Genomic DNA, 21,712 nt, shown 5'->3' with positions numbered 1-21,712 from the left:
AGTTAAATTGTTACACAAATTCTGATTAGAATATATATATATATATATATATATATATATATATATATATATATATATATATATATATATATATATATATATATATATATATATATATATAATAACTTGCTGAGCTCTAACAATTTACAATTTATACGTGGCGCCGGGCAAAGATATTTTCACCTTGCGTTAGTACATCCACTCAAAGTGATGTTCCGGTTACGTCAGTGACCTTCGGCGAAGCCTCTGATTGGTTACTTAGGTTCGCTTTAGCTTCACTTAGCCAGATTTCCTAAAGCCAACAACACCGTTTGAAGCGCTAAAACACTGACAGCAGCATGCATTCGAGGTCTCAGTCGAATTAATTTATGCGTTTTGTAACATAAACGACCTCTTTGTTTTATTTTATTCGTAATTCTGTCCCCGAGCCCAGCGGGATTTGATTTGAATACGTACTATCGGTTGGCCTCAGGACAGAGTGGAGCGGCTAGTCACTAAGTGAGAGACTTCCCCTTTAACCAAGAAGGGTGACACAACTCAACTTCAGCACATACACACTTTCTTTCGTGTCGTCTGAGGTTAACATCTGCCAGGTTAGTGATCTGTCCATCTGCTCGCATCGTCGAAGAGTGATCCGGTGACATTATCTTAAAGATAAACTGATTGTCCTGTTTATTGCTGTGTAAACTGGTGGTTTATTGGCTATGTGGCTAGCTCATGTTAGCTCATTGATTTCACTCCAGCATGTTACTTACTAATCAGAAATGTAATTTTAGCTGCAATGCCGTTTTGCAAGAGGTGATCACGGTTAGATGTGTGATTTTTACTTGTCGCGTTGATTTAAATCGCTAAACACGAGCAGATATGGGCTGTTAGCACTAGCCAGCTACTGGTGTTATTGCATTATGGATTTAAGTTGCATAATTAGCAGCTATCAGTCCAGGTAAACAGAGTTATCGAACAGAGATGATATATATGGAGAGAGATTCGTGATCATGTACTGCTTGCTCTAGTGCTATAAATAGCTAAGCATTGATTTCAGTGGTAATTATAAAGTCTACTTCCTGTGACAAGTTCACAGTGCCCAAACCAACACGGTTTTACTATGATACATGAAAATTACGATAATACTATTATAAAATGAAGTAAAAAGCTTTGTCATACCATGATTCAAAACTTATACATGTCCAAAAGTATGGTATTGTGGCATCACGTTTTTTGCAGAAATGCACATGATGGGTATAAACATGGTACATGTCCTTAAAAACGTATTACAATAATTCAGGTTGAAAAACGTGGGTTTACCATGTTTTATGTCCACACATGGTTTTACTATGTTACATATCCAAAAAACATGGTTTTAAGATATTACATATCCACAGAAACATGGGTTCACCGTGGAACATGATCATAAAAAAAACATGGTTTCACCATGGTATATGATCATAAAAAAAAACATGGGTTCACCATGGTACATGATCATAAAAAAAAACATGGGTTCACCATGGTACATGATCATAAAAAACATGGTTTCACCATGGTATATGATCATAAAAAAAAACATGGGTTCACCATGGTACATGATCATAAAAAAAAACATGGGTTCACCATGGTACATGTCCAAAACACCATTGTATTGCAATGTTACATGTAAAAAAAAGTGATGGTTTGCAGAAGTCACAGATGGTACATTACCCAAAAAAGTGTGATAGCAGAGTGTGTGTGTGTGTGTTCACAGGTTGTGTGTGTGTGTGTGTGTGTGTCGAGGTCATGTGGAGGAAGGCCGTGCTGGTGGCGCTGTTGGCGTTAGGGATGGGGTATCTGTACCACACTGACCCGGAGCTGCCGGCCCGCGTGCTCAACTACGTCAGCGAATCCCTGCCACAGATGGAGATGAGTGGCGGCTCGGAGCCCCGCCCACCGACGCTGGAGGAGGCCATCGCACGCGCCTGGCAGACCCTCATCACGGCTCCGGCCCGCCGCTGGGCGAGAGTGGCAGTGGGGTGAGTCACTCTCACAGAGCACACATCAGTCCTTTTGGGTTTTATTCATTCACCCCATTCATTCTTTAGTTTCACTTTTGTTTGGCCTTTTGTTCAAGTGTTTTGTTTTTCTTCTATCATGCAGTTATATATATATATATATATATATATATATATATATATATATATAACAGTGCTGCAGTAGAAAATTGTAACTGGTAACCTACTTAGATCGTACATTTAAATATACATTTTTCTATATAAAATTAGTAATATACTATTATACTATTTTATTCAAATTTGTTCTTGTCCTTTTTTCATTCTGTCGTTTTTGATTAAGTATTAAGCGTCATTTATATACTATTATAGCACTTATTAATATTTTGAATGACATTTCTATAATTCAGTGTTTTCAGTTGTCATGTTTAATCTGTAAGTTCTCATATATATGTATATATATATATATATATATATATATATATATATATATATATATATATATATATATATATATATATTCCGTTTTATTTCATATTTAGCAGTTAGAGTTTTACTTAATGATAACATGTGAATGATTTGTTTTAAGTTAATGATTTCTGTTAAGTATTCTCATTTTTGTTCCTCTTTTATCAATGAACGTTAAATAAATGACCCAGGTTTCTAATAATAGATTGTGGCTCGTTTATTCATTTATTTCTTAATTTGTTTCGTCATTAATTCATCTAATCGATGTTTTGTTCACATTAGAAATAGCTTGGAAATGTACGTCCAAGACGTAGAGGAGTTGTTTTCTTCTATAAAAATGGAGAAATGTAGCGTTCGATCACTGGCTCACCAATGCACGTGAATGGGTGCCGTCAGGATGATTGGCTCCCGCACTCTGCAGGTCTGAACACGTGCAGGTTTGTTTGTTCTAGAGCCCTTCCCATCGTGCTTTTGTCTCCTCTGTCAGGGTGAACGCCTGTGTGGATGTGGTGGTGTCCGGGGTGGGGCTTCTGCAGGCGCTCGCTCTCGAACCCGGATCCGGCAGAGACCACGAGGTGCTACGCAGCAAAGAGGACCTGAAAGAGGCCTTCATCCACTACATGGGGAAGGGCGCCGCCGCGGAGCGCTTCTTCTCAGATAAGGAGGTTTTTCAAAGGATCGCACGGGCGGCTGCAGAATATCCCGGGGCTCAGGTGTGAGATAAAGCCTTTTATGGCAGTAGGAGTGGTTTTTGTGGTCTGCATCACATTGTTTTCCCTCGAGGCACGAATAGAATTTATTGGACCGAGATTAGCTGGTCTCTGAGCACACTAAAACCTGCCCGACAGGTTTGACCGCTCAGGCTTCGGTGTAGTGATCTCCATTCAGACATCCACGCGGCACTGATTCTGCATGCGTCCTGTAATATCTAGTTTCATTTTGGCATGTTCAGTAAATGGATCTGGCCCTCGAGATCTGACAGTTTAATTTAAAATCACGAGAGGGTCCGGAGAGTATTGAGTTTCTGTGTCAAATTTAATTTGGCTTAATCAGCAGTAATTAAAAGGTGCAGTGGATTTCGTATCACGCAAATGATATGCAATAATGTAACGCTGCCAGACTTTCTATAAAGTTATAAGAAAAGTAAGTTGTATGGTTCAATCTTGCACATTTTAATTTAAATAAAAACTGCTTTTCTTGTTTCTTGCAGCTTTATGTGGGTGGAAATGCTGCTCTTATTGGCCAGAAACTGGCGTCTAACCCAGAACTTGTAGTAAGTATCTGTTCCAAGCTTACACCTGGGTTTCAAACATGAGTTTGTTTATTCGTCGAATTTAGAGAGCGTTACATCACTTGCTCACCAATGGATGTGAATGGGTGCCGTCAGAATGGGAGTCCAAACAGCTGATTGAAAACGGCACAATACATCAATTAAAGGACTACAGTGTGTGTGTTTGTAAGGTGTTTCATCCTTAGACCTTAGTTTGGCCAGTATTTTATTATAATATTTCCTCCAGTCATACCGTCCTGTTGTTCTCTCACATCAAAATCAACTCGCAGATTTGTTCAGAGCTGTTTCGAGTGCTGTGATCAGTGAATATTCCTCCAGATTCTGACCAGTTGGCTTTTTCAATGAAGAAAGCAACATTATGGACAGAGGACTTAATAGTTTCTTTCAAACGTGCAGCTTTTTACTTCAAATGTTTATTTATGGACTGGAGTGGATTATTGTGACGTTTTTATCAGCTGTTTAGACCCTCATTCTGACGGCACCCATTCACTGTGGAGCATCCATTTGTGAGCATGTGATGCAATGCTATATTTCTCTAAATCGGATGAAGAAACAAACTCCTCTACCTCCAAGATCAGGGACGGGCCACTGTCCTGCAGAGTTTGGCTCCAACTTGGCTAAAAACTCAACCTTCATGCGATCTTAAAGACATTGATTAGCTTGTTCGGGTGCGTTTGATTAAGGTTGGAGATACTCTGCAAAACAGTGGCCCTCCAGGACGGATGCTGCCCATCTCTGTCCTAGATGGCCAAGCTTTAATTTTTTGGAGAGCCATTCCTTTAGTGATGAAATTGACTTAATGTCAAAACGTCCTTCATATAACTATGAGTACAAAATCAGCACATTCATACCTGATTATAGTTTTCTAAAGAGTGTCGTTTTCTCCCAGGTCCTCTTATGTGGTCCGGTGGGGCCGAAGCTTCACGATATGCTGGATGAACAGATCGTGGTCCCACCAGAATCTCTGCAGGAGATGGATGAGTTCCACCTCATCCTGGAGTACAAGTCAGGTGAGACCCTCTCAAAGCCACATTCACACCTCATTTAAATTCTGTAGCATGACGCATTTGAAACAGAATATCGTAAGATGTACTCCAGTCGTGTTCTGGGATGTTGTGCCTCAGCCTGTTTTCTCTGACGCCCTCTACAGGCGAACAGTGGGGTTCCTCAAGAGCTCCTCAGGCTAACCGCTTTATCCTGTCCCATGACGTGTCCAACGGTGAAATGAGCACGCTGGAGACGTTCGTGACCAGTCTGGAGGAGTTCCAGCCGGACCTGGTGGTTCTGTCCGGACTGCATATGATGGAAGGAATGGGCCGGGATCTCTGGGAGGAACGACTGAAAGAGGTCTGAGACCAGAAAAAACGTATTTCAGAGTCGCTCAGTGCCCATCTGTGTAATTAGACTACCTGTCAAAAGTTTTATGGCTAAGCTGTTCTGACAGAGTAAAGGAGTTATTCTGAGGTTGGTTGGACACGGCTGCTTCTTACATATTGGCTCTCGATACGTTTTGACTTCCTGCAGGTGGTGGTTGCCATCTCAGACGTGAGGAACGAGGTGCCCATCCACCTTGAGCTGGCCAGTATGACAGACAGAGACTACATGAACCAGATCCTGCAGGAGGTAAATGTGTAGGTTTAATGTTAGTGGTATAAATTGTTGGCCAATGATACTTTTAAAAGCTACACCATATAGTTTTCCATTGCTAGAATGCTACTTTTATTTAAATGCTACTTTTCCACACCGATGTACTACTTTTATCAACATGGTGTTAAAAAGACCTGGAAATATCATAGAAATGATTCATTTATTGATTAATTTAATTGACCCAAATGTTTTATAATGCTACAAAAGATTTGTTTCAAATAAACGCTGTTCTTTTGAACTTTCTATTCATAAAAGAACCAGGAAAGATAAAACGTATCACGGTTTCCACAGAAATCGGAAGCAGCACAACTACAACATTGACGATGATGATTATGATGTTATTAATAATAAATGTTTCTTGAGCAGTGAATCAGTTTTTGAATGACGATGAAAAATGAGCATCGCTTCACAGGAATAAATTATATTTTACAATGTATTGAAAAAGGAAAGTTAATTTAAATCGTAATGTTATTTCGCAAGATTGCAGATTTTACTGTATTTTCGATCACTAAACCTAGCTTTTCGAGCAGAATTTACAGATTTGCGCACATTTCACTTTTTATAATCAAACAAATTTGATCACAAACTAATCGCAGAGATTTATTGCTCCGTGATTTTAAAGAAAAGCAACTATTATTCTAGTGCAAATGAAAGCAGAGTGACGCGGTTTTCATCTGCAGCATTCAGGTTGCTCCGCGCTCTTCTGTTAGCAGGTCTTGCCCATCGTGAACTCCATCGGTCTGAACGAACAGGAGCTGCTGTTTCTGACTCAGTCCGGAGGCGGGCCTCACGCTGACCTCGCGTCCTGGGACGGGATACCCGACGTGGGCCGCGTCAGCGACATCCTGCTGTGGGTCCTGGAGCAGCACGGCCGGGCCGACCCGGAATCCGAAGCCGACCTGACCCGGATCCACTTCCACACGCTGGCGTACCACGTCCTGGCTACGGTGGACGGTCACTGGGGGAACCAGGAGGCGGCGGTGTCCGCGGGAGCCCGTGTGGCCAGCAGTCAAGCATGCGGCCTGCAAGCGGTGGACATCACCAAGGTGGCGCTCAAGGCACCGCTGAACTTCTACAGCTCCTTCTCGGAGCCGAGGGAGAGCCTCGCGGTGGAGCCGAGCCGGCCGGTCACCGCGTGGCGCAGAGGAAACGTTTCCTTCCATCTCACGCCGGTCCTGGTGTGCAAACAGCCTCTTAGGACTGTGGGATTGGGCGACGCCATTTCCGCCGAAGGACTTCTGTTTTCAGAGGTCACGCCTCGGCCCGAGCTCTGAGAGACGCCTCTCGTCCATCCTTTTGAAGACACGTCCTCGTCGTTCGATCCTGAAGCTGGAGAAACTGACTCGCGGGGCATCAGACGACAGGATGTTTTCCAGAGCAAAACCAGTTTGAGATGCAGGGCACTGTTCTTTTGTTATTGCTACTTTTGTCTAAAATCACTTTGTGAAAGACGGCACTGAACGTAACGACGTGAGCCAGCCTCCGCCTTCTTTTTTTTTTTGTTTGTTTTAAGGTTAATTTAGCCAAAGATGGACGTTCGGTCATCGTTTGCTCACCTTTAAACCTAAGCAACCTTAGTTATTACATTAGAAATAGTCCAGAAGTCGTAAATGATGATGGAATTTTTATTTTTGGAAGAACTACTAACTTTTTAAAACCATAATAAGAGGAGATCACACTCTGGTTAACAGGAGAGCGAGACCTGCGGCTGCTATTGGGACGAAAGCTAACGATAAAACGATTTTAGAGTCTTAAACGTCTCAAAACTACGTCGTATTCCCAAACACTCCTTTATTTGCTTTATGAATGTTAATAAGTAGCATAACCATCAGGTTTATCCAGGAACATGGAGCATGTTTCTTCGGAAGAATGACAAATAAAAAAAGTTAGCGAATTTATCTCACAATTTTTACTTTTTTTTTGCAATTGTGACACATCTGGCAACTTGCAGCGTTCTCTGAAATGCGAGATGTTTTTCTCACAGTTCAGCCGTTTTTTTCTTTTTCTCTGAATTGTGAGAATTTTAATAAACTTTGTGAACGATTACGAGTACGGCAAGAACTGTGAAATAAAAACATGCAATTCTGAGGGGGGAAAAAAAAAGTCAGTATTGCACATTTTTATATCACAGTTGTAACTTTTTCTGCAAACTCACAATTCTGACTTTTTTTACTCTGAATTGCAAGAAATGTCCGAATTTTGATAAGAACTTGCAACTGCGAGCTATACAGCGAGAATTGTGAAATGTAAACTTTTTTTCAATTCTGACTTTTTATTTCGCAATCGAGTTCACATCTTGCAATTCTGTGAAATAAATAAAAAAAAGCTTGTTTTTATCTCTCAATTGTGACGCTACATCTCGCCATTAAAAGTCAGAATTGCGAAAATAGGTCAAATTTGTGAGATAAAAAGTTATTACATTTTTCCTTTATCCGGTGCTTTCTTTTATTCTCTAAGTTCTCTTTACATAATTAAATGAAGCTTAAGGAATTAAAGCAGCGACCCCAGGATCAGTCGAAATAATTCCTAAATATTAGTTTATAGTTAATAGTTTAGATCGCCAGCCATGATTCAGCGCACATATTATTAATTATTCTCGTCTTAATCTTAACGTTCTTCAGGGTGGGAATCTAGCTGTAGGTTTTTGTAAATTGGAGCCAGCATCATTTGTATATATGAGAAACCCTAACTATTTTCCACTCATTCTGGTTTGATCTGTATGTATTTTAGGTGGCGTTAATGACGACTGTTGTGATTTCTGATGCTTCCTGTTTCAAGTTTCCACACAACGAATGGGTGTCATTTATTCTTATTAGCCGTGAAGTTCAGGCTTTCTTACCATCCAAACGCCTCTGACGTATGATTTTTAATGTTTTATTGGGGACGCACTAATTAATCTCGATATGTGAATTCTCATTTGTCTTAAACCAGCCTTAAAATTTAAAAAAAACCCATTTGAGGCTTTTTAATGAATGCGGTTTTGAGAACTTTGAGCAGTGTTTGTATGAACCGAATGGTTTTATGAACCGTTTACACAATTGTTTGTTGTATGAATAAGGCAAGATGTTTAAATCAGTAGCTGGGTGAAACGCCTCGGATCGTGAACCTGTATTATTATTATTTTTTTTGCTGTATTTCTGTTACACTCCATATTGATGCTGTTAGTTTCTCAAACCAACAAAAGAGTTGACTTAACATCAGAACCTTGAAAAGAAAAAAATCATTCCTACACTGTTTAGAATTGAAATCATGGTAAAATCATGATTGGAGTGTAAGGTTTTACTCCGTCACGTGAACCGGCTGCTACTGGAGTAAATGGACCTTCTTCAGTCCGTGCAGAGATACTTGAAGGTTTTCTTTAAATGCAGCAAATGTTGAGTCTGGGTGTGAGAAACTAACAGAAAGTTCATGCAACTTTTAGACTTGTATCACATGTTTTAGGGTTGTAGTTTGCACAAGTGATTATGCAACAAAGTCTTTAAGAGTTACTGGGCAAAACGTCCTTCAATCATAAACGTTGAGACTAGAAATATTAGCTCTGTTAACTTGAGTATGGAATATTTTTATATAAATAAAACACTTCTATACCGGGTATAAAGTGACTGTTTCTTTGTATTACACAGCATTGCATCTTGATAATAAATCCTCTTACCTAATTTGATGATGCATTAAAAAAAAAAAAAAAATTATATATGTTTTTTAAATATATAATACATATATACACATATATACATACATATACACATATATATACATATACACATATATATATATATATATACATATACATATATATATATATATACACACACATATATATATATATATATGTATATATGTGTATAAATATATTTGATTTACTTATTAAAAAGAATCAAAAGCCAATGTTTTAATGACCAAAAGAAAAGTATTTAAAATGCATAATTTCATCTACAATCTGCAAATAACTGTATACGGTTGAAATCAGCATTAGCCATGAAGTAATGTTTTCATTGTTGGGATTTCATTCAGCAAATAAAAGTTTTCGTTTACAGAATGAATGTATGTGTACTGTGTAGTTTATTTTGTCTATATAAATACACATGCATGTATGTATGTATATATATATATATATATATATATATATATATATGTGTGTGTGTGTGTGTGCACTATATGTGTGTTTTTATATATACATAATAAATATAAACAGCATTTTAAAGCACTAAAATATAAATTTTAATATAATGCACCACTTAAACAGACATCTATAGATTTGCGACTGTAACTTTTTTACTTTAATTCAACTATATATAAACGCTGTACACTGATAAGTTATAATACACCTCTATTCCGCCACTGCTTTGGGTTTACTCTTCTTCTCTTTGAGTTTGGCCGGTCCAGCCGTCTCCTCTACCTCATCCTCGTCCTCGGGCTCTCCGGGGTCGTCTGTAGGGGGAGACGGGGCGCTGCTCACATCTGCCTCGGGCTCTGGAGGGACAGAGGAGCGTTAGGTTGGACTGATCTGTGTAAATCACATGGAGTTGATGGGCCGAGCGGTTCAGCACCTGCACTGATCTGCATGCTCTTGCTGTAGCCTGCGGCTGAAGACATGGCCTGACCGAGGGCCTGGTTGGTGCCCAGTGGCTGCTGGGAACTGCTGGGTTTGCTGGAGGACGACCGCTGGCTGGTCTTGGCATCTTTGCCTGGTTTGCTCCAGTACAGGCTCTCACCCGCTTGCAGAGCGGAGCCCAGTTTCTGAGCCATTTCAACCAGCTATGTAAGAAAGAGACGAGATCATTAGTAAAAATCTGTTTTAATAGTTACCAGACTTATATAGTGAGGAATGAATTAAAAAAAAACACAAAAGAATATATATATATATATATATATATATATATATATATATATATATATATATATATATATATATATTTATTTATTTTTTTTTTTTTTGCATTTACATTAAGCAAAATAATTTTTTTAAAAGATTAAAATAAATTTTTGTTTAATATATTTTGTAAATACTCACAAAATACAACATGTAAACATTTTATATATAATGTATGTGTGTGCATTTATATGTACATAATAAATATATACAGCACAAATATATAAACAAAAACCTATATATTTTAGGTTGAATTAATTGCAATTAATCGATTGACAGCACCAAACCTATTACAGCATTATTATAAATGCAGATATTGATATATTATTTAATTTTAAATAGCATAAATATCATGTTATTTAATATATTTATTATAATTTTTAATTGCTGGATTGAATAAAAGTCTTTTGGGATTACGAGATGAGAAAATAAATAGCTAAAGTCTTCATTTTTTCATTTAGTTATAATACGCTCGTATTGCCAAAATAATATATATATATATATATATATATATATATATATATATATATATATATATATATATATATATATATATATATATATATATATATATTTTTTTTTTTTTTTTTTTTTTTTTTTTTTTTTTTATGTGAAGGTAAACAACTGGGAAAGAAATGTTACAGTAAATCAATCTATAAATCCATGAAGAAAAGCAAAGTTACTGGCTTTATCTTTTCACGTTTTCTTGGTTGGTACATGCACTAGGGACCTGATTATATAGCACATAAAACCTTAAAAATTCAGATTTTCATGATACGTCACCTAACGGTCAGAATAAAACCAGGGCTCAGTACCTCTGGGTCAAACTCAGTGTTGCTGTTATTGTCCACCTGAGTGTTGACTTTCCTCTCCATCTCCTGAAACTGCTGCAGGGCAGCTTTCTTATCGCCCTGATTATACAGGAACACCGCAAAGTTGAGGTTCACCAGCGGGCTCGACCTGCCAGACAAAATACACTCCCTTTAACTCCACCAGATCTGAGCATTATAGGTTTAGCAGCGCAGATCATGGTGTGAAGCACATACTCATCCAGCTGAACGGCCTGCTCGTAAGACCTGCGGGCGTTATCTGCGTCGTCCAGGTTGGTCAGAGCAACTGTTGAGGGTCAGAGCACAAACGACCATCAAATTAAACTGGACAAATGCTGATTCTCACATCTCCACTGTTTTTTAAAGGAAGTGTTTACAATAAGTCTTTTACAATAAATGAAAAAAACAAGCAAAAAAGTTTTTGTTTTAATTTTTAAAAATAAAAGTGCATTATTGCATTCACATTTAGTTTGTAAAGCGTTAAGTAAATAGCAAAAGTACAAAAAAAGACTTCAAATAGCAGCAGTTGTTATTAAAGTATTGCTTTTAATGTGAAGTAACTATTTATTTTTAAATGCAATTTAAAAAGCACTTATAGTATTAGTTGTGGATGTAAAATATAGTATTAATATAATATATATTTATTGTCTTTATTAATATGTGTCTTTTTAAACGATTTTTATTTTAAAATCAATTAAAATACCATACATTATATTTTATAATGAGAATTCACATATTAATATTTTTTTTAGTTAAAAGCATCTACTAGTGTATTTAAAATATGATCTTTTTAGTAAATGTTATGTTTTTAAGTTTCAATTTATCAATTAAAAATGTAATACTGTGTGTTTAAAATAAAGAAACTGTTTATTTTATAATTTTTTAATATTATTATTATTATTACAAATATGTACCTGATTATGTTTAGTAAGTGTTTTTTATTTTATATTTTATTTAAAAAAAAAAAAAAAAAATAATATATATATATATATATATATATATATATATATATATATATATATATATATATATATATATATATATATAAAAGTAACACTTTTTAAATGTAATTAAAAATGAATTAATCAATTAATTAAATGGTTTTTGATATATTTACCGGCCAGTAGCATGTAGAGTTCGCTCATGCGCGGACGCAGGTTGATAGCGGCGCTCAGGAAGTGGAAAGCTGACGCGTACTGCTGCATGGTGAGATGAACCAAACCCAGATTATACAGGATCTTCCAATCAAACGGAGACAAATAGTTTGCCCTCTTCAGACAGCTGATGGCCTGCAAGACAGACGCAGGGGGAAAAGGTAAACCAGACGAAAGAAAAGCACCAGATGTTCTCGTGACAATCTGTAACTCACGGCCACGTATTTCTTTTTGCCGAAGAAGCACATCCCGATGTTATTCCAGAGCGGCGGGCTCTCGGGCACAGAGTATGCCGCCACGCGGTACTTATTCATGGCCACGTCATAATCTCCGTGAGTCTGCATCATACTGCCGGCCGCGAGGATGGCCTGAACACACACACACACACACACACACACACACACACACACACACACACACACACACACAATGTTAATGACACTTAAGAGTTAGTAAAGAAGTTGTAAAGAATAAAACTTCTTAAAACTACCCCACCTTGAAGTTATTGGGGTCGTATGTGAGAGTGTTTCCCAGGTGCTCGAAGGCTTTCTGGTACTTCCCGAGCTAATCAGAAGAGAACACAAGACAGAAGTACACACTGATAACAGCTACGGTTTCAATAAGCAAATAATTACTGTTCATGAACAACTATAGTATAGGAAGGCCTGATATAACGTAAACATTAAACAAAAAAAAACACATATATATATATATATATATATATATTATAGTATCTCATTTTCATTATCATACTGATTTTTATATATATATATATATATATATATATATATATATATATATATATATATATATATATATATATATATTTTTTTTTTTTTTTTTTTTTATTTATTTTTTTAATTTACAGTTAGTTTATTATACAAATGTACACACATACAATATATATTTTGAAATTAACATGTATATATATTTATATAAATTATATATATATATATATTTAACATGTAAGAGATAAAGTACGTCCAACAGGTTGTTAGCTCAGAATAAAGCGGACAGACCAATCAGAATTGAGTATTTAATGAAGCCGTGTAATAAATGAACATAACATATGTATACTGTACATATTTTCTTAAATCTATACATGCATGTGTGTACATATATATATATATATATATATATATATATATATATATATATATATATATATATATATATATATATATATATATATGTATGCATGCATATATATATATATATACACAAATGCACATATATAAATACAAACACATGCATATTTATATATTTAAGAAACATATTTAAATATATTACAAATACAGCATATGCATGTTAATATACGTAAATATTCCCAAAATATACTGTATTCTATGTGTGTATCATATATATATATATATATATATATATATATATATATATATATATATATATATATATATATATATATATATATATATATATATATATATATATATATGATACACAGAACACACATATGTGTTAAACAAAAACGTTTATTCTTGAGATGAGATGTATCAATCATTTGTATTTATATAGCACTTTTAACAGTACAGTTTGTTGTTAAATGCGGAGACGGTCTCTGTAGTCAAAGCAACGATAATCGCTAGAAATTCGGTAAGAAGAAAAACCTTGAGAGAAAGCAGGCTCAGCTGGGAGCCAGTTCTCCTCTGGCCGGACGCCCAGCACTTCATTCCCAGTATAATTTTAGAGGATACTGTAGCTGTAGTCGTGATGAATATGTCTCTCACCTGCATGTACAGCAGACCCAGTGTAGTCAGCAGCTCTGTGTTCTCTGGAGAAAACCTGAGATGGACACACACGCAGATCAAAATCAAAAAGACTTATATGTTAAGGATGTTTTTAAGATTATTTTTCAAACAATGAAGAACATTTGGCTCCAGCTGTTATTACTGTATCACAGGGGATTTGTCAGCTGAAGCTTTTTGGCCTAAAGTACTTGACGCACTCCCGAGATTTAGTTACATTTCAAAAAAATAAAACATTTATACTTTCACAGTTCACTGATATAGGTTAATGATGAAGGTAAACACAAAATGTATTTTTACATATACTGTCTTTTTTAGTAAGTGCTATAGTGTATACTTTTAGTTAAAAAAAGTATTAATTTACTAAATAAGTATATATATATATATATATATATATATATATATATATATATATATATATATATATATATATATATATATATTTTTTTTTTTTTTTTGGCTTATTATTATTCTTTATATTATTTAGCTTTAAAAATAAGGCTATTTTTAAGTTTTTGCATTCTGAACATTCACAATTCCTTTATTTAATTCGTAACATATTCTTATTGGAGTAAAATAATAATAAAACAAACAAAAAAAAATAATAATAATTTTGTCAGTATCACAGTGACCATAAATTTCCATAATTCCCAGGTTGGGACACTCTGCTGTAATGCTAATAAATAAGCTGATTAATTAATTTATTTTAATATATTAATCTAATCAAAAACAATAAAAGTCTATAATAAAATATGCATTTTCATTAACGTAATACAAAAAAAGAATGGTAATTATTTACAATATTAAAACATTAACGGATCGTTGTGTGTTTAACGGAAGACAAATCAGATCTGAAACATTAGCATACTTTAAAGCTTGACAGAGGGCTGATTGTTGGATGGACTCCTTCCTCTAAATATCACACTTCAATCGAACCAATCAGATTTTAGGGGCTTTAGATTTTTCCGATTACTGTAAGCTGATTCTAGGGGTAGTTAAATGCATGATTATAAAGCATATGACTGAGATTCAGACTGTGGCAGGAGACGTGAGACTGATGAAAGCTCCTCCATCACGTGTGTGTTTGAGGGGCTCATGCCAGCAGCGGGCTGTTATTAATTCATGCTGGCTGTGAGGCACATCTCCCCGCTACGGCGAGGTGAAGCGGGTGGAAAAGTGGAAGCTCTGAAAGCGCCTCTCATTACGGTGCGTCCCACTGCTGCACGTTACTAATTCATCAGCTCGGTGGGAGGGCTGCGATAATGAGGAGGTCTCGAACACACACACACACACACACACACACACACACACACACACACACACGCGCCGGCTTAAAGCTCCCCGTGGTTCTGATATCTGAGCCAGACTCATAGACAGCGTGTGTGTGTGTGTGTGTGTGTGTGTGTGTGTGTGTGTGTGTGTGTGTGTGTGAACAAGGGGAGGAGAGTTTTTCAGAGTCATCTCCATTTTTGCTCTCCGGGAAGAGAGGAAAGTCAACAACAGTAATCAAGAGTCATCAAATTGTTGGATTCACGCTGAGAAAAGCAGATTAGTGATTCCTTTTGCACTTTCAAACTTTTCTTGAAGGACAAAGTATGCTACGTTTTCTATATTATACATGTACAAGATTGACAAACTCCAGAAAATTAAATATTATAAAACATAATGACCAGTGAAAGAAATAACATCGCTTCTCTTCACCCATTATTCCGATTAATCGCTCACATTCTCACTACAAAGATACAAATATATATATATTACTACTAATATATATATATATATATTGTTTATTTATTGAAATTGTAGCTATTTATACATAATCTACACACATTTATGAAAATATTTAAATAATAATATACTATAATATATATATATATATATATATATATATATATATATATATATATATATATATATATAAATAATTTAATTAATATATTTAAATAATATAATAATATATCTATTTGCATATAATGTACAGATTTATTTTACAAATATTATTCATTATATATATATGTTTAAATGAATGATGTGTGATAATAGTAAATATACAATAATATATTTATTAATAAGATATTATTCTAATTCTAATTACTATAATAATTATACACTGTCAAATATACATTTCATTCATTGAACTGAAATTATAGTTAATTTACAAATAGATATAATTTATTTATTTATTAATAAACTTTTAGTAGTGGATTTTTAATAGTGGATTTGTTTAAAAATTGATCAATAACAAACAAATAACAAATATGTAAATGAATAAATGAAATACATAAAAAAATTGTCAATAACTAACCAGCAATGACCTATTTACATTTTGTACACAAAAGCAATAATTTGTCTGTACAACTTATCTCGACTACTGTTATGACAGATTAATTTTTTGACAGCTATAGTCAGTGCATGTAAAAGAGCAGCGAGAAGATTCGGCCTACTTTTGTTTCGCACTGAAGAAAGAAAGTCATAGGGGTTCGAAACAGCATGAAGGCGAGTAAATAATGACAGTTTTCGGGGTGAACTGTCCCTTTAAGGAAAAAAAAAAACTGACTACTTCAGCAAGTCCTCAGGGGCTTTTCTAAGAGCACTTTAAAGACAGAGACAAAAGAAAAAAAAAGACAAGGTAGAAAGAGAGAGAAAGAAAAGAGAGAGGTTCGAGCGGTCACAGTGAGACAGTAAATGTGATTAATTACAGCTATGAGCGTCTCACTGATCCCAGCATGCTTTGCTGCCTTGGGCGTCTTATCTGCGCTGTGGCAGAGCGACACGCTGAGAGCATCTCCAGGCGTCTTAAGTTGCTCTCTGGCAACAAAACTCTGTCTCGTATATCTTCGCTCACGTTGTGCGAAACATGAGCGAAAATAAAAAAGAAACACTCCCTCTGTTGAAATGCATTCTGGGTAAGTCAGCGCAAACACAACACTTCGAGAGAATGCGCGCTTGACTCTTCCAGCCAATTGCGACTGGTGTCTGGAGGTCCCAGCAGCTTCGGGGATCCGAACGCTCAGCAATAAAGAGATTTTACGAAGACGCTCGGTGGCAAGAAAGCATAAAGCGTGCGTATTAAACACGCTTTCGAGCAAACGCAGGTTCGCCAAACTTTACCGTCGCTGCGCGCTCTCTGTGAATGTAAATGACCCTGCTGAAAAACTGGTATGTTTTTTTTGAAGCCTGGCTGTTGGTTCGAGCAGGTCCTGAGCGGGAGCTAGTTGCTCAGGACTAGCTTAGATCCAGCTCAAAGTCACGCTTCAAAACATACCTAGCCCTACCTAATCCAACAGGATAGTCCAAGAACTACGCAGCTTGGCAGACAGCACAAAACGCGCGCGCTTTAAAGTGAGCTTGTGTATTGAGACGTACTCCACAGCGCTCTTGTAGACATCAACGGCTTTCTCTGTGTCGCCCTGCAGTAAGTGGATTTTTCCCAGCATCATGTAGGTCAGATCGTGTTTATTCAGCTGCAATGCCAAGTTTAACTGTTCTTCGGCCTGAAGACAGAGAGAGGACACGTTTAGCACAACATCTGATGAGAAGACTCTCTCAAATACTACCCTATTCCAAATCTGGAATCTCATACAGCCAATTAAAGGAACAACATGTAACATATATAACATGACTGGCTGCACTTACACTCCTGAAGTCTTTGGTGTAGATGTAGCAAATGCCCAGATTATGGCTGATTTCCTGCAGGTAAAAATATGCACACTTTTATGTAATATTTCACAGGCATCTCAATTGTTTATTGTTAAATTAAGGTATATGTGACTACAGGTAAAGTTCACGCACACACACACACACACACACACCACACACACACACACTTAAATACATATGACACCAGAACTGTGGAATAAAACAGCTGCGATATAAAGAAAATACCTTTTTCATATAATAAAAGTGAATGGAAAGTGGTGCTGTTAAAACTCCAAACCAAAAATTCAATAACTATAATAATAATAGTTAATGAAACAAATTTAAAAAAATAAATAACAATTAAATAAAAATTCATAAAATACACAAAGGAATAACCTAACAATTTGAATAAATAAACAATAAATACACATAAATAAAAAGCCCTGACTTAACTATAATACATATTATTTATCTAATTATTATAATTATTATTTTTACCAACAAATCAATACAATAAAAAGACATGATCACAACAAAAATAAATAACTATAGTAAATATAATAAATAAATATAGTAAATAATTATAGTAAATATAATAGAATAACTAATAATAAATACATTAAACAGACAAAAAATCTGCTAATTTAACATTTAAATAAACAAAATATAAACTATAGGCCTTACTATTTCAAGGAAGGAAAATAAACTGATTCTAACTTAACTATACAAATAAATATGTAAATAAAAACGTATATACTGTCATTGTACGTAAAGTTGATTCATTTTTGGGTGAACTATCCCTTTAAATACACACTCATCAGACAGTGTACTTACCCAGTCTTTCTGATTGAGACGCGCTGCTTCATTATAAACCTCTATAGCGGCTTTGTGCTTCCCTAACAGAAAACTAAATACAGCGCATAAAAAAACACATCTTAGTTTTATATTCAGTTTACACAGATCCAGATACAGAGAGAGGTGTGGTGTGTGTTTAGGCTGCTGCTTACAGGGATCGCGCCACTTGCTTGAGGTTGTCTGAGCTTTTAGGGTTGAGGATGGCACAGCTCTGGAACAACTCCAGAGACTGCTGGATCTTCCCCTCTAACCGCATGATCAGAGCTGCACACAAACACAGAGCAGGTATTCATTGGATAAACTGGGACACACTGACTGTGCTTGGAAAAGAACGCTAGTGTAGTGCATACTACTGTTTAAATCTAGTATGTGAAACAGTGTAGAGTATCACTGATATTTATTTTTTTTGCTTTATGCCTTTATGTAGATATTTGTATTATTATTTTATTGTTTTTATTATTATTTTTTATTTATTATTATTATTATTATAGTTATTATTATTGTACTGTTTCCACTTTAATTCTACATTTTTATTCATTCTAATATATTACTTCACCTATAATATTTATTAGTTTTATATATATATATTATTTTCTATTTATTTAATTGTAGTTTTTTTAGAACTTTACAGTAAATGAAAACGAAGAAATGAAAAAGAAACTCCCTGAAAAAATAAATTAATTAAAAAAATAATTAATTATATATATATATATATATATATATATATATATATATATATATTAGTGCTGTCAAACTATTAATCATGATCCAAAATATGTGAATGTGTGTGTGTGTTTATATATGAATAATAAATAAACATAGTAATATGTAAGCAAAACTTGGATGCAATTAATTTGATCTAATATATATACATTAAAATTGTATTTGCAGTTAACTGTAATAACCCTGATGTAAAACAGTGACTTCAAACTCATGATTTCATTAAGTTGCATGTTCAGTGATCAGCTATTCCACATATTGTAATATATTTTTTTTTATGCAATTGTACCAACTAATCCGGGGTAAATCTCGCTTACCGCCATTCAAAAACTATGTAGATGCAGCATTTCGATTATACCGTTTTGCACACGTCTGTCCACTTTTAACTGAATACATTTACACCGTTATTGCGTAGTTTGCACTGACCTTGCACATAAACGGCATATTCACACATGCCCTGAGTTTCGTGCAGCTGTTCTTTAATAATGGCCTGAAAACAGAAAAAAACCCACGACTGATTAAACATTAATAAGAGTATTCTACAGCGGTTCGACTCTCTCTGTATATTTTCCGGCTTTACCTTGCAGGTCTCATAATCTTTGCGGATATAATGCAGATGTATAAGCCAGTTTCTCCTCTCCAGGATCGGCAGCTCAGGAGCTGCGGACAGAAACAAACAAACCGCATGCAGATCAAGCCATACGCAGCGACGTACAGCGGTGCACAAAAGAGCTGAATGTCTAAATGGCAAGCGTCAGAACGGACTCTAAATGTGTTTGAATCAGCTGGTTTTAACATTTCAAGCCCGTCAAACTTCTATCTGTCAAATGCTTTTCTTTGCACAGTTTGATCGCGCAGCATTCTTCACGCTAAAAGATATTTCGTGTGTAACGCGAGGACATGAAGTTTTAAAGTTCGACTCAACTGTTCGGTTTTTTAGGCCAGAGATTAAAGAGAAGACGCGTTTCATCTTTTGTAGGACGTTAACTGGTCTAATCATGAAAATGCAAATATCAAAGGCGGCATTGAAAATCTGAAGAAAACAGCTTCTATTTTTGATATAGAGGGCAGACGGGCTTGCTGTGAGCCGCAGCGGACTCCTCTCGCAGCGGGGGGCCGCGCAAGACTCCTCGTCCCGAATCCAGCGGGCCCCGGAACAAAAGGAACCTGTCCGCTGCAACACGAAGCGTCTGCATCTTTCTCTTCTTGCTTACAAGCCCCCCTGGCAAAATCTGATCTCAATCCGTTCTATTCCTGGACGGACTTTTCCCTCTGAGCCGTAATCCTCTTCACCGAAAAAAAAAATGGGGCCAAAGGGGAAAATAAAGGCAAACAGCGCCGCCCACAGGATGAACAGATACAGAGACGTGAACCTGAAAATGCTCGTTTTAAATTATTATTTTTATACATAGACTATGGAGATTCTGACCTTTCTTTGGACGAGGCTTCTTAAGGTCTGTGGCTACAGGCAGCTGCACATCCTACGCAAAGAAAGAATGCAACACATCAATCAAATTCTCTGTGCTATAATGATTATTAGCCCATTTTTATATTTATATTTGCACACATTTGTTTTCCTTTTTAATTCATCCATTTGCATAAATTATCTTTCGGTTTATTTGCTTGATTATTTATTTATTTAGCAGCAGAAATCACCTTAATGTTGTGCATTTGATTCTGATTAACATCATGCATTTTAAAGCGTAATGTTATGTAATCAGAAATCATAATTATCTGAATAAATTAAGCTAATTCTGAACTAATTATATACTTTTAAATCAACTCATAACGAACACGTTTAACAAATGCCACGATTTGTAAATAATTTACCTCAGTTTTATTAATAATTTACCTCACTTTTATTAACAGCCGTGACAATATTTTAAACGTGCTTAAAATACGCCAGAATACAATAAATCTTAAATGTCCTAATATAAACTTGTTTGTCTTTATGTAAAGGTGTTTTTTCGATCTTTATTGACAGGCTTTGCCGTTCAATGTTAACGAAATATGAATAAAATACACCTTTGTTACTTAAAACGTCAATCTGTCAGACTGTTTTCTCTTTGCAGATATATTTAATCTGACGAGACACTAAACAACGCAACAACGAAGAACAGCGCTTACAGACTATTATAAACCGTTATAAATAAGATCACCGTTCACATTAAAAGTATTAAATGTCACTGGTTTTTGTGTTTTAACGAAAATAGACATAATTTCTCACCGTTTTCATCTCGTCGTCCGCCATCGCGCCTCCGTGCCTCCTCACTTCCGGCGGACGCTTCTGTCACCATGGCAACACGGCGACGTTGGTCACCACGTGGTTTTACAAGTATAAATCGCACAGAAATTATTTACACTGGTGAAGGCTTAAAAAAATAAAAATAATATAATACATAAATATAACATAAAAAATACCGTTTATAAATATTAAATCCATTATGTATTTGCAGACACTATATAGTAGATAAACTGAAAATTCCAGTCGAGTGC

At 35.6% G+C, this 21,712-nt stretch overlaps 2 protein-coding genes across 5 annotated transcripts; one reads left to right on the top strand and one right to left on the bottom strand.

Annotated features, from left to right (window-relative positions):
• The first annotated feature begins 345 nt into the window (after positions 1 to 345).
• On the top strand, positions 346 to 8,979 carry adpgk (ADP-dependent glucokinase). 4 transcript variants are annotated; one of them, XM_043228419.1, is made up of 8 exons: positions 346 to 595; positions 1,743 to 2,003; positions 2,935 to 3,160; positions 3,658 to 3,720; positions 4,628 to 4,748; positions 4,889 to 5,085; positions 5,263 to 5,361; positions 6,096 to 8,979. In XM_043228419.1, the coding sequence occupies exons 2-8, from the start codon at positions 1,771 to 1,773 to the stop codon at positions 6,657 to 6,659; spliced, it is 1,503 nt and encodes a 500-aa protein (XP_043084354.1). In that variant the 5' UTR covers positions 346 to 595; positions 1,743 to 1,770; the 3' UTR covers positions 6,660 to 8,979. The 4 variants fall into 4 exon arrangements, with proteins under 4 accessions (XP_043084354.1, XP_043084353.1, XP_043084352.1 ...); XM_043228418.1 differs by having other exon boundaries at positions 346 to 596; positions 1,740 to 2,003; XM_043228417.1 differs by having other exon boundaries at positions 347 to 593; positions 1,739 to 2,003.
• Positions 8,980 to 9,579: 600 nt separating this feature from the next.
• bbs4 (Bardet-Biedl syndrome 4) lies at positions 9,580 to 21,692 on the bottom strand. The gene is made up of 16 exons (XM_043228693.1): positions 21,444 to 21,692; positions 20,646 to 20,697; positions 19,797 to 19,876; positions 19,643 to 19,706; positions 18,649 to 18,760; positions 18,476 to 18,548; positions 17,639 to 17,692; positions 17,369 to 17,496; positions 13,985 to 14,039; positions 12,735 to 12,803; positions 12,455 to 12,607; positions 12,203 to 12,374; positions 11,302 to 11,371; positions 11,071 to 11,215; positions 9,933 to 10,140; positions 9,580 to 9,855 (listed from the first exon to the last, which is right to left on the bottom strand). Exons 1-16 carry the CDS (start codon positions 21,465 to 21,467, stop codon positions 9,713 to 9,715), a joined length of 1,602 nt encoding a protein of 533 aa, XP_043084628.1. The 5' UTR covers positions 21,468 to 21,692; the 3' UTR covers positions 9,580 to 9,712.
• Between the last annotated feature and the right edge of the window lie 20 nt (positions 21,693 to 21,712).

This window comes from Puntigrus tetrazona, chromosome 25 (assembly GCF_018831695.1).
Source record: "Puntigrus tetrazona isolate hp1 chromosome 25, ASM1883169v1, whole genome shotgun sequence".
Taxonomy (NCBI): domain Eukaryota; kingdom Metazoa; phylum Chordata; class Actinopteri; order Cypriniformes; family Cyprinidae; genus Puntigrus; species Puntigrus tetrazona.
Note: the sequence above shows the minus strand (reverse complement) of the source record. Positions and strands in the feature narration are given on the sequence as shown.

Excerpts from the sequence above, each read along its gene's own strand:
- adpgk (XM_043228419.1), top strand. The coding sequence starts at position 1,771 with ATGTGGAGGAAGGCCGTGCTGGTGGCGCTGTTGGCGTTAGGGATGGGG. Across the intron at positions 2,004-2,934 it reads TGGGCGAGAGTGGCAGTGGG|GGTGAACGCCTGTGTGGATG; the intron begins GTGAGTCACTCT and ends CTCCTCTGTCAG. Across the intron at positions 3,721-4,627 it reads CGTCTAACCCAGAACTTGTA|GTCCTCTTATGTGGTCCGGT; the intron begins GTAAGTATCTGT and ends GTTTTCTCCCAG.
- bbs4 (XM_043228693.1), bottom strand. The coding sequence starts at position 21,467 with ATGGCGGACGACGAGATGAAAACG. Across the intron at positions 18,761-19,642 it reads ATATGCCGTTTATGTGCAAG|CTCTGATCATGCGGTTAGAG; the intron begins GTCAGTGCAAAC and ends GTTTGTGTGCAG. Across the intron at positions 11,216-11,301 it reads CAGGCCGTTCAGCTGGATGA|GTCGAGCCCGCTGGTGAACC; the intron begins GTATGTGCTTCA and ends TTTGTCTGGCAG.